Genomic DNA, 16,396 nt, shown 5'->3' with positions numbered 1-16,396 from the left:
ATTATTATTATTATTATTATTATTGAGATGGAGTCTCGCTCTGTTGCTCAGGCTGGAGTGCAGTGGTGCAATCTCGACTCACTGCAACCTCTGCCTCCAGGTTCAAGCGATTCTCCTGCATCAGCCTCTCAAGTAGCTGGGATTACAGATACGCACCACCACATCCAACGACTTTTCTTTTTTTTTTTTGTATTTTTAGTAGAGATGGGGTTTCACCATATTGGCCAGGCTGGTGTGGAGCTCCTAACCTCAAGTGACCCGCCTGCCTTGGCCTCCCAAAATGCTGGGATTACAGACAGGAGCCACCGTGCCAGGCCCCAGGATTGGTATCATTTTAAAGCAGAGTAAGATGAAAAGGTAGCTTGGTCAAATAACCTCAGAAAGCCTTTCGAGGAAATTTACAGCACAAAATAACATAATTAAGGTCTGACACGTCTTGCAAAAAAGAAATCTAACTTTCTTCATGTGAAAGCTTTGCAGACTCATCTGAACACACAATCTCCCCAATCCCCTTTCTTTCTAGCAGATCACAGGTTAACATCCCACCTTGAAGAATGTGGCAGCCAACAAGGGCTCATACTGGAAAAGTGCTTTTGAAGGCCATGATCACCCGCAGTTCCCAAAAATGGATCTGCAGGCCACACACATACAGTGCCCGGCCTCAGCCCAGGTCTCTACCATGGCAGGCACCCAGGCTGGTTTCACTGCTTTCTTTTTATACAGAGTAGCCTGAGGCCCAAAGAGAGTGAGTCACGGGGTAAGGTCACACAAAGGGTTAAGAGCAGATCCAGGACTGAGGCAATGGTTTCTGAACTCCAGGTAATGAAAGTAGAATTTGGACTCTTTCTGGCCTAGTAATTTTCTATGTTTTGTTTCTTAAGGTCATGTTTCTCATACCTTAAATAATAAAAGGGAGTATTGCTTCAGGGTCCATTTCATGAGCTTAAACTGTAGCTGGAGAAAACAAAAGGTTTCCTCTATAGCAGTGACTTTAAGAACACACTATCATAGCAACGAATCAAAGTTGAAAATGAATTCAAGTTACTGAAGAAACAGAAGACATTTGCTTTCCGGCACTCATGAAGGTAACAACACTAAAAAGGGGGTAATTCATTCACATATTCAGTTGCAAAGATAAATGTGTCAGCTCACTTTGGAGATGATCGTTTATGAAGCATACCTCTTCAAAACCAGATGTGATTCTAGCTGATAACCAAGGAAAAGTGACAACAGCTCCCAGAAGCATATTTTCTTTTGAACTAAAAAAAAAAAAAAGGGCAGGGGAACTCTGACATGCCCCTTTTCTCTCTCTTCTGTCTGAAAATGAGCCTCCCAGGTCTGGCTCACAAGACATTCCTTCTGAGAAGCCTTCCTCATATCCTTAATGGTCTGGTCATTGAGCCCCTCCGGCTTACAGCACCATGTTCACTTCTCTATGGGCATCTTTTGCCCATCATGGACCGAGTTCATCAAATCCACCTGGCTCTCAGCAGTATCTGGCACATAAAGGTCCCTCACCAAATGCTGATGGCAGATGACCAGCCGTGGCTGGAGAGTTCATGAGGCTGATTCTCCAGTCAGCTTGGGTCTCAGCAGTGGCAGTGCTGCTGGTGGAGGGAGGCGGCCGGAAACTATACATACATGCTCCACAGATCCAACCGTGGGAACTGTTATCATAGGCGATCTTGGGATTCTTTTTTTTTTTGAGATGGAGTCTCACTCTGTTGCTCTGGCTGGAGTGCAGTGGTGTGATCTCAGCTCACTGCAACCTCCACCTCCCAGGTTCAAGAGATTCTCCTGCCTCAGCCTCCCAAGTAGACAAGATTACAGGGACCCACCACCATGCCCGGCTAATTTTTATATTATTAGTAGAGACAGGGTTTCACCATGTTGGCCAAGCTGGTCTCAAACTCCTGACCTCAGGTGATCCACGGGCCTTGGCCTTCCAAAGTGATGGGATCACAGGCATGAGCCACTGTGCCCAGACCAATCTTGGGTTTCCAAAGCACTTTTCCAGGAAGAACCTCTGGCTACAGACAATGACTCCATCATTTCCCATCTTAAATAGAAAAAGTCTCCTAATCTTTGGCTTTTATAACAGAACTGGAAAAGCTCAGAAAAGATCCTACCTCTGAAAAATTATTTTTCTTTAAAAAAATCAGAGACAAAGCAATTGAGTTTAGCTCCCAATGCATAAAAATAACTCATGATGTCACCTCCAAGTTGGACAAAATTCCTTGTCACAAATGTTCAATATGTGTAGCCAGGATACGAGATAAAAGTAAAAACCAGAACGCTAAGCAGCTTTCAGAGTAGATCTTAAATAAGAAAAAATATTACCATCGGATTTTTTAAAGGTCTTGCAGCATGCTGTATGATAATATCCTAATAAAGCTATAGAAATTTCTGCCAAGAGAAACATGAAAAAGCCAATAGTAGGAAATTGGTTAAGTAGATCACAGTAAACCCAGAAAAAGGAATACTCCGTAACCAGTAAAATGATGTTCCAGAAGACTGTTTTATCAACTGTGTTCAATGGAAAATAGAATACAGTATTTGGGGTATAAGCCTATTTAAATAAAATGTATATATATTTACACCAAATTGTTAACTATATCTCTAGGTAGTAGCAATGTGTGTGATATTTCTCCCTTTTTTGCTTGTGTATTTCCTAAATTTTATAAGAATATATGTACTACGCTTAGAATAACAAAAACACTTCTAAGTTTGGTTTTTTTTTTAAGGCCTGTTGAGCATCTCTTGCCATCAGGCAGTATTTGGTAAGCTCCTCCTGCAAAGGAAGGGCAAAAACAGGGCAAAAACTGAGCAAACATGGTGAAAACAATAACTGGGGCAGGGAAAGAAAAGGAAAGGATGTCACGTTACCTGATGCTGGATGATTTTCTCGTAGTATCTTTTCTTTTCTTTTTTTTTTTGACACAGAGTCTCACTCTGACGCCCAGGCTGGAGTGCAGGGGCGTGAGTTTGGCTCACTTCAACCTCTGCCTCCCAGGTTCAAGCGATTCTCCTGCCTCAGCCTCTCGAGTAGCTGGGATTACAGGCGTGAGCCACCACGCCTGGCTAATTTTTGTATTTTTAGTAGATATGGGGTTTCACCATGTTGGCCAGGCTGGTCTTGAACTCTTGGCCTCAAGTGATCTATCTGCCTCAGCTTCCCAAAGTGATGGGATTACAGGCGTGAGCCACTGTGCCCGGCCCTGTAATATCTTATTTAACTATTCAGTCCTCAATTTTAGTCCTAGGCTGAGGCATTTTATTCCAACATAAAAATTCTGAATATAGTCTATAAAAAAACTTTTAAGAAAATGCCAACTACACAGAGTGGTTATGCTTTAGCAAAGGCAGTAAGTCAGCATTCAGCTAAATGGAAATTCTATTATCTAACAGAACACAGTCTGGCCTCTAACGTTCTCTTAGCTCATTTTTGATACACTATCCAGGGCTCTTTTCTCCACTTGCTTTGGAGTTTTTTGCAGGGAGGTGGGAGAATGGGGTCTTGCTATGTTGTCCAGACTGAGCTCAAACATCTGGGTTCAAATGATCCTCTAACCTCAGCCTTTGGAGTAGCTGGAATTACAGGCATGAGCCACCATGCCTGGCTTCCTTCAACTGCTTTGTCTGTGCCTTTTCTGTGTTTTGGCAAAATTGTTTGGGTTTCTTGACTGCATGTTAACAACCACCAAAAAATGCAGAGTTCAAGGAAATATCCCTGCATCAGAAAAATATATTTGAGATTATCTTAAATGCATTTCCTTTTCCCAATGATTTTGTTTTGTTTTGTTTTTAAGACAGGGTCTCACTCTGTTGCCCAGGTTGGACTGCAATGGCTCCATCATAGCTCAGGCATGTGATATGACACCCAGCTAAAATTTTTTTTCTTTTTTTTTTTTTTTGAGACGGAGTCTCGCTCTGTCACCAGGCTGGAATCCAGTGGTATGATCTCAGCTCACTGCAACCTCCGCCTCCCAGTTTCAAGTGATTCTCCTGCCTCAGCCTCCGGAGTAGCTGCGATTACAGGCACCTGCCACCATGCCCAGCTAATTTTTGTATTTTTAGTAGAAACAGGGTTTCACCATGTTGGCCAGGCTGGTCTTGAACTCCTGACCTCAGAGGATCCACCCACCTCGGCCTTCCAAAGTGCTGGGATTACAGGACTGAGCCACTGCGCCTGGCCCCCAATGACTTCTTGACATTTTATTATTCATCATTAACTTCTCAGATCCCATCAATTAGGGCAGTAATACCAACAACTATTTGAAAACAAATTGCAGTTTCCAAAGCAGCGTTTACACAATAGCATCTTAAGGCAGGGCACCTATCAGCATTCCTACCTTATTTTAAAGTTGTGAAAAGGAAAGTGACATGCAACAGCTAGTGGGGCCTCTGTCTACTCCTTTTGTCTCCAATGATGTTGCCTGAACATTGACCCCTCAACAGGCCACTTCATCATATCTGGGGAACTTATTAAAAACCCATGGTCTTGGGACTCACCCCAGACCAAATGAATTAGAAGGCTCTGAGGGTGGGGCCGAGGAATGTCACACTTAATAAGCACCCTCAGTGATGTTGAGAACCTGGGCTCAGAAACTGCTACTAAAAGGTAGGCCAAAAAAGGTGGGCACAGCCAGGAGCAATGGTTCACACCTATAATCCCAGCACCTTGGGAGGCTGAGGTGGGCAAACTGCTTGAGCCCAGGGGTTCAAGACCAGCCTGGGCAACATGGTGAAACCCTGTCTCTACAAAAACTTTTTTAAAAATTAGCTGGGCATGGTGGCAGGTGCCTGTAAGTCCCAGCTACTCGGGAGGCTGAGGTGGGAGGATCACTTGAACCCAGGAGGTTGAGGCTGCGGTGAGCTGTGATGGAGCCACTGCACTCCAGCTTGGGTGACAGAGCGAGACCCTGTCTCAAAAAAAAAGGGGGACTCTGCTCTTTTAACCACCCCTGGAACCTGACCATATTCTTGCAGCACATCAAGGCTTGTCAGGACAGAAAGATGGAGAAAGACAGTGGGTGAACTGATCACCCAGAGGACAAGCAACTGTACACATGCTGCGGGGAAATATCTGCCCCTTCATTACAAGGATCTTTAGTTCTGTCACATGAACAAAGTCTGTTCTCTGCCCCATACTTACTTGGTCAGAACAATGGAGACTGCATCGTTGAGAATACTTTCTCCAAAGACCAGCATGTTGAGCACTGGGTCCACATGAAGTGCATTGAAAATAGCAATAGTGGCCACTGGATCAACAGCAGATATTAGGGAGCCAAACGCAAAACTGTAAGAGACAGAGGGAAGGGGAGATTCTGTAATGTGTGTCACCCAGTCCACATATTAAAGCATTAAAGTCAAAGACCATATTTAACAGAAAGCAAAACTACACACTAGAGCTGAAGTAACTATAGAAGGTAGCATATTTTTTCCCACTTATCTGCTGTTGACATTGTGGGTGGAGTGTGAAAGGCCCACTCTAAGTTGAGTTGTTAGGAATGGCCTGGTTTTCTACTGTCAACACAGAGACTTGACTTTGACCAATGATGGAAGAGAGACTTTTGCTTAGATATATTTATTATATACCGCCCAGTTCCACAGGTCAGAGCAGCTGGAGTCAAATGGCCCATGAACTCCTGCATCTGACCTCTGCTCTGCCCCTTGCCACCAGCCCCTTGGAGTGCTGTCTGTGACCAATCCCAGCCTGCACTCAGATTTGCAACATCTAAGAAAGTGTCAAAAACCAGGAGTAACCCCAGTGTGCTTTGGGGGTGAGTGGCGTGGACAGCCGATAGAAACACTGAGGCCATCTCCTAACTGGGCCAGTGACCTCACTGACAGTCCCCGTGAAGAGCTTATCACCCCCAGCAGATATGTGCTGATTGTCTAACATGTTTCAGGCATGGAGGCTACCACGGCCGGCACTGTTCTAAGCATGTCACATACGGTGACTCAACAATCCAGTCAGTGACTGTATGAGAGACTGCTACTACTGCCCCGATGACAGAGGAGAAAACCGAGGGACAACGGGATGATGAAGTAACTTGTTCAAGGTCACTCAGCTAACAAGTGGCAGAGCCAGGCTATCTGCCCAGAGTTGGTACTCCTCCCCCCAATAGTAGATACAGCAATACCTAGAGATGAAGGCAAATTCAGACAACAGCAAGTGTGACCCGGGAAATCAATTGAGGTGACGTGAGAAGGTGGGGTGTGGGTGTGGGTGTGCGTGTGGGAGCCACTTAGATGGGGGGGTTCTGGAGAGGCCTCTCTGAAAGGATGACACATGTAAGCAAGAACCTACATGTTAAGCAGCAGTTGGCCAGGCCAAGAGCTGCAGGCAGAGGTGACAGCAAGTGACTCCTGAGGTGAGAGAAAGCCTGCTGCCTGAGGAACAGAAGGAAGGTGCGTGTGGTGGCGGGGGTGGGGCGAGTGGCAGGAGCCATAGGAAGCTGGCAAGGGAGGCAGGACCAGCTCCCTCAAGGGGCCTCGTGGGCCACATGAGCCTGGACAATTCACTCTCCCTGCCCTTTGGTGATTTTCCCACAAGCCTCTGTGCCATGCCTGGTGCAACTTTCTTTCCAGGGCAGCAGAATGGTGGGTCTGCCCCCTTCCACAACACCAGCCAAAACATGGAGCCCCCAAGGGCCAGTCTGTGTCAGTCATTAGCCAGAGACGACTGCCTGAGCACTATACTCCAGCCTCAGTGAAGTGCAGGCCCAGCCCAGGCTCCCAGGTTCCCAGCCTGTGTCAGTCATTAGCCAGAGATGACCCACCCTCACCAAGCCTGGGTCTAGGGGGAAGAGGATGCTCGGCCTGAGCAGCCTTCGATGGGTGATCTTTTGGCTGCAGGGTCAGGGAGAGGAGAGCTGACTGAGGAAATGCCTGGCTGCCTTGCCAGGTACAGGTCTCTTCAGAAGTCAATCATTTGGCCTCTGGTTTCCATGGTAGCTGCCTGTGAATGTGATTCATGTGCATTAAACCAGAGTGCCTCCGGATCCCAGGCTGAGGATTCAGTTCCCAGACTTTGCCTGTCCTCACAGAGGTCATCACAGGCCTGTGAGCTCCAAGGAAGTAGACGCTGGGTTTTCATCATGGGTGAATTCCCAGGGTCTGTACTGGGTATGGCCCAGAGACACTTGCAGAAGGCAAGCAGGCAGGCAGGCGGGAAAAAGGAAGGGAAGCAGGAAAGGGAAGGTAACTCCACTAAACAACTGCCCATCTGGGAGATCCTATTTTGTTGGTAGCTGGTCCCCAGGCCCGTGCACCACAACCCAGACAGAGCTTCTGGCTGCTCTTTTATTCCCACTCTCATCAACCACAGCCATATCACCAGAGGCCGTGAAGGAAGGAGGACAATGTCTAAAAAGTGTATCCTGGGCCGGGCACAGTGGCTCACGTCTGTAATCCCAACACTTTGGGAGGCTGAGGTGGGAGGATGGCTTGAGCTCAGGAGTTCAGGACCAGCCTGGGCAATATAGAGAACCCCACCTCCACACACACAAATTAGCTGGAAGTGGTACCACACACCTGTAGTCCGAGCTACTCGGGAGGCTGAGGCAGGAGGATAGCTTGAGCTCAGGAGTTTGAGACTACAGCGAGCTGTGATCATGCCACTATACTCCAGCCTCAGCGACGTGCAGGCCCAGCCCAGGCTCCCAGGTTCCCTGTCCTATGACTCTCCTACCCCTGCAGGATATACTTTTTATTTTATTTTTTTAAAAAATTTGTTTATGGGTATTCATTGTACAATGCTTCACCTTTTCTGTATGTTTAAAATGTTTCATAGTGAAAGGTTGGGGCAACGTTCATCTTACGTAAGTCGAATGATGTCTCATGTGTCCCTAAAATGTATAAAACCAAACTGCTCTGACCATCTTGGGTACATGTCATCAGAACCTCCTGAGGCTGTGTCACGGGTGCGTGTCCTCAACCTTGGCAAAATAAACTTTCTAAATTAACTGAAAAAACAAAACAAACAAAAGGTTGGGGGAAATGCTTTGTATAAATCACGTTACACATTTAGTTTGCTTGGGAATCTAAATTGAGGCAGAGTATTTCTGACAGTGAAGATGAAAAGTCTGAAATACAAACTGTTCAATCATTGAGAGGTCTGTATGGAAAGAGGATCACTTCACCTGGCTGTCAGCTGTTCCACTTCACTTCTTTAGGACCTCGCCTTTTAAATGCCAGAAGTTCAACTTAAAAATGTACTTTCTTTATTCCATAACCCCAAAAGATAGCAACATCAACAAAATGAAAAAGAAATGGACAAAGGCAGTGAAATAATTCAGGATCTCTAAGAGTGAAATCTCTCTCCAGCAAGATATCATCAGAACAAAACGAAACTGTGCAACAAAGTTACTTTTGTGTTTTCTACAGTGCAGAGGTTGCAAAAGATAGTCTGTGGCTCTCATGTTTGATCTGCATGGTGTTTGTGAAAAATTGAGCAAGTTGTCAACATTTGAAAACTGGAAAATTCCCTACAAAAATCTAGAAACCTAGCCTCGTTTTGAAAGAAAAATTATTTAAAATAGCCACCAATTCTGGGCCCAGATTTCCACATGGTAATCATGAGTTGGCACTGAGAAGTGGCTGTCCCTTCATACAGGGTGTGTTCTCCCACTGGCTGCTGCCCCACCGCTAGACTCACAGCTGGCCAGCTTCCCTCTCTTAAGTGCTCTGCCAGGCCCTGCAGCTGTGCGGGTTTGCGACCCCAGAGCAGTCCCCATCCGTGGGACTGTCACTTTCTAACAGCCAAGGAAGCTTCTGCACATGGAGAGGAAAACACTACCTGGCTCTAAGTCAGTGTGTCTACAGGGCAATTATTTTCCTGTCCTTCACCTGAACATTCCAACCACTGATTCAATTCAACTTCACAGGAAGTTATCCAGCATTGTCTGTATCTCTAACCAGCTGTCCCCAAAACAAGTGGAAGATTTGAATACTGTGATACCTTCCTTTACTGGGCATTTCTTTTTATTTGCAAAACACCTACCAAACACAGGACATCAGTTCTGCTTTATTTCCAGCTCCCATGGAATAGGACTACTTGTTTATGTATCAAAACTGTCTTTCAACATAAGCTCCAAAATTGTTGTCCTGGGCTGGGGTGGGTGGTGAGTGGAGGTGGAAATAGGATTGGACTTGTTATCAGAGACACAGTTTCCATGAAAAGGGTTCCCAGATTCTAGTCCTAAGTTGCTAAACTGCTGCTAAATCCTGAAAGCTCTGACTGGCCAGATGGCAAGGATCTGGGGACGAACATGTGGCCCTGCTGCCCAGCTCCTCAGCCATGCTGCAAGACCAAACACAGACACACTGAGCAAGGCTGTCTACTCTCAGAAGGGGGAATCCAGATGATGCTCTGCATGGGTGCTTTTTCAGCACTAGATCTGGTACCTTCTGAGAGACACCTGCCTCAACCTAGTGAGGCTGCTTCTCACTATGCAATTCTGGGAATTTCTGGACAGGGCTCATGGGACGTGCTCACGGGAGTGGCTTCAGATGGAAGGGCTTTCCACAATATCCACAACAGAGGTCTTGGCCCTGCTTCCCCCACCGCAGGTTTGGTGGCAATCCTAGAGGAAAGTTTCTCCGTCACTCCCCGCTCCATCTCTAAACTATCAAGAAGACAACTTTTTGTTATGGCGACTGAAGTCTTGGAAATAATAAGAAGACAATGGTACAGTGTATGTGTGCACATGGGCAGGGCAGTTAGCTGAGCAGAGTTACTCCCTCCCAAGCTTAAACTATATCATTCCAATCAGCAATGCCCGACTAGGGATCTTCAAAAGTCTTTAGTATAGTTTTGATTCATTTCAGAGATACAAATCAATTCAGAGTAAGATTCTATGGCAGAAATCCTTACCAAAAATAAATACACAGAGAGAGAATAGAACAGTACCACACCCAGGAAGCAATGTGGAGAAAAATTTCCCCTGTCTGAAAAGCAGTCGCATGGGTGTTACAGTATGAAGGATTTACCTGTCTGTCATGTTGAGTTTAGAGATTACATCAGCCTGTAAAATAAAACACACAAACACACAGACACAAAAAAAACCCCTGGAGAACAGCCAAGAAGATTTAAATGTCCATTAGTGCTTTGTTAAAACTAATAAGGACATTAATCTTCAGTTCCCAAACCACTTGAAAAATAAAGAAGGCTCCTAAGCTTTAGTTGAAACATGCATTCCATCAGCATGCAATGAAAGTATGGAAAAGAATGCTACATTCTTCAAGCCCAATTAACTGTAGTTTCCTTAAGTTTATTCTTATTTAATACTAGAAACTGAGCAATGAAGAAAGCTGCATGACAGACAGATTTACTCTGGTGCCATCAAAGCTGCAATATAGGTGAAAATTCGATGGAATGGGCTTTGGCTATCGAGAGAAGAAAGCAGCTGACATGTGTTAAAGAAATCTGCCTGTCACCCAGACACCTGACCCTCAACTTAATTTTCAGAACTGGGACAGGCAAACTTTCTGCAACTGACAATAAAGGAAAAGAATGTGACATGCATGGACATGCACAGTACAAAACTACAGATACTACCTTCCTAGGGATGTTTGGTCTAAATTAATTTGAATTAATTTGAAGTCTAAAGTAGAGACCATCCAACTGATGTCACTGGGAAGTGGTTTAGCAATTGTGGAAAATCCAGAGTATATAATTCTACAGGTAGACAGCTTAGAATTGAGTGAACAGATTCAGAATCACCTTTGATTTTATTATTTCTCCAATGCCAGCAGAAAAGCACATCTCTGATTTTTAAAATGCAAATTTTTATCAAAAAACAGCATTCAATCCCAATTCAGTCTACCTGACAACTGTTTGAAGTTCTTGATGGCATATATTTGGCTTTATTTTTAGATATTCTAATTTAAGACAGTATTGGTTTGCAAATAAAATAAAATACTTTGGGGGGGGATTATGGAAAAGATTTACTCAATTCCAGATACCAAAGGTCTTGCAGGACACTTTGAAACAATTTAGCATGCCTCTACTGTGCCTCATATGAAGCTAGGATTTCCTTCCAGAAGGAATTTACCCTAAGGGTGAAACCCAGGCCCCACCAAGTGGCCCCATTTCACCTTCCCACCTCCCTGCACTAGCTCTAAGAATGTAAGACTTTCAAAGTGTTTCAAAGATGATTTTCTTACCTGACCCAGAAAATAAATTCCTCCACCTACTACAAAAGCAGATATTGCCGTCCCAAAAACAGCAAACAGGGTGATGGAACCAATATTTTGAAAGAAGTTACCCTGTTTGAAAGAGCAGAAATCAGGGAAACGATTAGAAAAGCCATTCCTGTCAGTGAAGTCATGGCCTGCACACCTGGCCCTCTCGGCTGACTTGACTCTCTGTGAAAGGTACCACTGCCCATTCTGTGTGGCAAGCTGGGAGCCTGGGAGTCTTCCTGCACCCCCGCACATACTGCAGTGTCCCGTCACTCACATCATCTTTCATCTGGAACACTGCAGAGCTTCACACAAGTCTCCTCAACCCCTCCGGGCCCCTTTCCCTCCACTCTCCAGTCCTTCCAGAATGGTCCTCCCAAAAGACAAATCTGATTGTACTGCCTTCACCTGGACCCCTACTTCCACTTAAAATGCAGCTAGCCCCCACCCTGGATGACTCGACCCCTGGGGAGGCCTCTGGGCTCATCTGGCACCATGCTCGCCTTTGTTCTCTGGGTTCCAGTTCCACTGGTGGCTTCGAGCGGGTTGTGCTCCCTCTTTGCTTGTTAAGCTTTCATCATCCCAAGATCTCGGGACATTTCAACTCTTCCTGATCCCTCAGCCAGCTCCCAGCTCAGATCCTAGTCTATGCTCTCAGTGCACAGTCACCCTCCCTTGTAGTGGTTGACAAGACTGCAATTTTGCACTTATTTATGTAACTGATGTCTGATTTTCCCATGAGGCTGCAGGCTCATTCTGGGCAATGACCACATCTGCTTTTGCACAACACAGTCCCTGACATAATGTCCCTCAGATGGAGGATGCCCAACAGACAGGCACTGACGGAATTAACTGTGTTTCACGTCCAAAGTCCACACAATTAGGATACCAAGATACACTATCAGATATTCCTTTTTCCTGGCCAGGTCTTTTAAACAATTTTACTTCACTCTGTTAGTACCATCATTAACTATGACAGATAAAATGTTTCTATCTATACTTCACACCATTTAAGAAAAAATATTCAAGTCCAAGCAGCATGGTAACATCTTTCAAATTTCCATAAAATTAAGGAAATTAAGCTAGTTATCATAACCCTGTAGACTCCACTTAGGAGTTACCAAGAGGCTTTAATCACTCCCGATTGTGGGTGTGAACAAGATTCTTGTTTTCAGCTCAGAAATCGCCAAACCAGGGACATTAGGACCTGTTATTTTAAAGCCCACTCGTGAAAGAGTGTCCTCAGCTGAACACTGACTGCCCCACTAAGCCTACCTCCTAGAAGCTGCAATTTTGACTTGGCTGCCTATAATTTGACACTCAATTCCTTTATTTGGCATATCAATCTTTACTGCACAAAGAATTTAAAATAACTCAAGGCAAACACAATGATTTGGTTTTTCAAAACAAAGGGCTTTCAATCTATGAGTTTCTCTTTGCAAATCGCTGTTTTCTTTTGTTATTTAAAAACAGATTAGGCTGGGCTCAGTGGCCAACCCTGTAATCCCAGCACTTTGAGAGGCCAAGGCGGGTGGATCACCTAAGGTCAGGAGTTCGAGACCAACCTGACCAACATGGAGAAACCCCATTTCTACTAAAAATACAAAATTAGCCGGTGTGCTGGTGGGCACCTGTAATCCCAGCTACTCGGGAGGCTGAGGCAGAAGAATCGCTTGAACCCGGGAGGCCACGGTTGCAGTGAGCCGAGATCGCGCCATTGCACTCCAGCCTGGGTAATGAGCAAAACTCCATCTCAAACAAACAAACAAAAAGATTAATCAGTTTTGACCTGTTTGCAGAGATCTAATGTTGATATAATTTATATACTTGGTTAATATTAATCTGGATCTTGAAATTCACCCAAATTAAAGTTACCACACTACAAGAACTTCCCTCTGCTAGATAAAGCAAATTCACTGTTTCTCTTTGACATAATTAACATCCTACGATTTGTGTAATATTTACAATTCAAAGAACCAGTTGCTGCCTAGCTAATGCATATCAAATGATGATAATCTTACTGAAATCTGTATTCTAAGTCCAAATTTACATTAGCAAATATCACAATATTAAAATAAAATATTCCAACTTTACTTCCTATCATCTTTGGGGCAGGGTAGAAAGTAGACAGAAGTTTCAGAATTAGCATTTCATAATCCTATAAGTCCCTTTCATATAAATTGTCACATTATCTGCTGGAAAGTCATCTTCAACAAAATGTTTTTCTAAAAAACTATTACTTTCCTCAAATTTTGAATAAGTTTCTCTCCCTTCCCTCTAAAAAAAAAATAGATAATAAAAACTTTACATTCTCTAATATTCAAAATGTCATGTTTTTAAGTCAAAATCAAGTCAATTTCCTCAGCATGTTTTGAAATATTTTCATAATCTGCTTACAGTTAAGATTTGTTTACCAAGTGAAAGAAAGACATGGTGACCTTCAACTTATGTTTCCTTGTTAAAAATTATCTGATGTCAGTAACAGTTTCTAAAACTTGGGAATATTTTTTGCATTAAACTTCCTTTTCACTTTTTCTTTGGATAGATGTACAATAAAATAATAACTTAAAAAAAATCTGGGCTGAACATTTCTATGTTTTTACCAAAAATTTCTAGACAAATCTAACCCATTTTTTAAAAATTGTTTATTTATTTATTTTATACCATGTCAACAACAAATTAAGTTTCTTTTTATTTACTTATTTTTGAGACAAAGTCTCCCTCTATCACCCAGGCTGGAGTGCAGTGGCGTGATCTCAGCTCACTGCAAGCTCCACCTCCTGAGTTCAAAGGATTCTCATGATTCTCATGCTTCAGCCTCCGGAGTAGCTGAGATTACAGGCACGCACCACCACGACCAACTAGTTTTTGTATTTTTAGTAGAGATGGGGTTTCGCCATGTTGGCCAGACTGGTCTTGAATTCCTGGCCTCAAGTGATCCACCCACCTCGGCCTCTCAAATTGCTGGGATTACAGGCATGAGCCACTGGGCCTGACCTATTAAGTTTAATAAATTATTATTACTACTACTGGAGGTGGTATTGTTATTAATAATAGATAACATTTTTATCATTAATAACAAGCAGCAGCACTCCCTTTATTTAGTGTGGTGGGTGGTGCTTTGCCTACATTCTTTCATCTAGTGTGAATCTCAAAGCACCCCGGGAGGTAGGGTTTTGGGGTTTTTGGTTTTTACTTTACCAAAAAGAAACCTGCAGGGGGCAGCGCATGATTAGATCTGTATTGTGTCTCTGGCTTTCCTCTCTCCAAGGGCTGGCCTAAACTTTCCAATCTTCAGGTTTTTAAAAAATCACATTCACAAAATAGCTGTTGTATTATTAATACTAGTATTTTAAGTTGAATCACTTTATTTTAAAACTTAAATATATTTATGTTTAAAGAAAACTCACAGACAAGGAAAATACCACGCACAGACACAAACAGGCTTAAAAGTGAGAAGCTCCCGCCCAGGCAGAAAGACTCACACTAGGGGCCGGGCGCGGTGGCTCACGCCTGTAATCCCAGCACTTTGGGAGGCTGAGGTGGGCAGATCACTTGAGGACAGGAGTTTTGAGACCAGCCTGGCCAACATGGTAAAACCTCGTGTACACTAAAAACACAAAAATTAGCTGGACATGGTGGCGTGTGCCTGTAATCACAGCTACTCAGGAGTCTGAGGCAGAAGAATTGATTGAACCCGCGAGGCGGAGGTTGCAGTGAGCCGAGATCATGCCACTGCACTCCAGCCTGGGTGACAGAGCGAGACTCCATTTCAAAAAACAAAAACAAAAACAAAAACAGCACCTCACACTGGGAGTTGCAAGGCAATGGCCATCAAGGCCAAGCCAAAGCAGAGAAGTGGGTAGGGGCCAGTGCCACTGCTCGCCAAGGCAGGGAGGCAAGGATGGGCAGGCAACTGTGGGACTAGGAAGGCTGGACCAGGGAGTGGGCGAGAAGAGATAGAGGCTGAGGGATGAAGGGGAATATCAAGCTGGGGTCTGAGGCCAGGGGAGGACACGGAGAGGGAGACAAGAAAGGATGGATGGGCCTGAGGTTAGAAACGCGCCAGTGGGGGAGCTGAAAGAAACAAAAGCCCTGGGGCACATGTCCCTGTCATCCCAGGACACAGTCTACCCTCTTTACATCTATCAGTCTGTGTCCAGGAAGACGAGTCAATGCATCATCTGTGAGCCACTTAACATCACTTCAGCCATCTTTCTGGGCAAAGCACCCATTTATGGCAAACACTGGCTCAGTGAGCCACACTGCCTGAAACCAATAAAGCAGCCAATTGATCACGTCTGGTCCTCTCCAGAATTCAGGCACTGCAGTCCAGCTTCCACTGAGCACAACCAGGAAGAAGCAGAGCTAACACCCAAGCTTTTAAGGAACTTGCTTTACAAACACGAGAAACTGTCCAGACCAAAGCACCAATGTGGGCCTGAGTCTCACCTTGTGTAATGAATATCCAGACTCAAAGATAATAGGGGGAAGGAGGAGGAGGAAAAACATGTTTGGACGAAACATTTCTTCTTCCTGTAAATAGAAAATGGGAATCTTAAGAGGCATGGAATTTGTGTAATTAAGAAATAAATTCATCAATAAAGAGCCAAAATAATTCTTCTTTCAGGGCCTGGCCTAATGGAAATGTATAATGTTTAAATAACTACCTGATAATAAAATCAAGCAGAATGAGAGATTCCCCCACCAAAAAAAAAAAAAAAAAAAAAAAAAAAGAAACTGCATTTTATTATTTTTATCATCATTATTATTATTATTTTGAGACAGAGTCTTGCTCTGTTGCCCAGGCTGAAGTGCAGTGGTGCAATCACAGCTCCCTGCAGCCTCAACCTCCTGGACTCCAGTGATCCTCTCACTTCAGCCTCCTGAGTAGCTGGGACTACATGTGCGTGCTACCATGCCAGGCTATTTTTTTTTTTCTTTTTTTTAGATATAGGGTCTGCTGTGTTGCCCAGGCTGGTCTCAAAGTCCTAACCTCAAGCAATCCTCCCACCTCAGTTTCCCAAAATGCTGGGATTACAGGCATGAGCCACCACACCTGGTCAAGACAAGGATTTTAAAGGTGATCGGCGAAAAGAAATAGCACAACAAACTGCTTCCAAACACAGAGTAGTATGTTTTTTATTCCTTAGTACAGAAAGAAAATTAATCTGAATCTAGAAAATTTCAATTCTGGTTACATACT

At 44.1% G+C, this 16,396-nt stretch overlaps 1 protein-coding gene across 6 annotated transcripts in view; it reads right to left on the bottom strand.

Annotated features, from left to right (window-relative positions):
• Positions 1 to 16,396, bottom strand: part of SLC9A8 (solute carrier family 9 member A8) — an 82,211-nt gene that overhangs the window by 33,542 nt on the left and 32,273 nt on the right. For all 6 annotated transcript variants that reach the window (XR_001447450.3, XR_013400043.1, XM_077951983.1 and 3 more), the window contains exons 5-8: positions 15,643 to 15,726; positions 11,173 to 11,274; positions 9,997 to 10,031; positions 5,156 to 5,299 (exon numbers count right to left, since the gene is read on the bottom strand). Coding sequence is in view for 4 of the 6 variants with exons in the window: in XM_077951983.1 (XP_077808109.1) it covers positions 5,156 to 5,299; positions 9,997 to 10,031; positions 11,173 to 11,274; positions 15,643 to 15,726 (365 nt within the window). In the remaining 2 variants the exon portion in view is untranslated. The remainder of the gene's footprint in view (positions 1 to 5,155; positions 5,300 to 9,996; positions 10,032 to 11,172; positions 11,275 to 15,642; positions 15,727 to 16,396) is intronic.

The sequence above is a fragment of the Macaca mulatta genome, chromosome 10 (assembly GCF_049350105.2).
Source record: "Macaca mulatta isolate MMU2019108-1 chromosome 10, T2T-MMU8v2.0, whole genome shotgun sequence".
NCBI lineage: Eukaryota > Metazoa > Chordata > Mammalia > Primates > Cercopithecidae > Macaca > Macaca mulatta.
The sequence above is the reverse complement of the archived record's forward strand: the minus strand, read 5'-3'. Positions and strand labels throughout refer to the sequence as shown.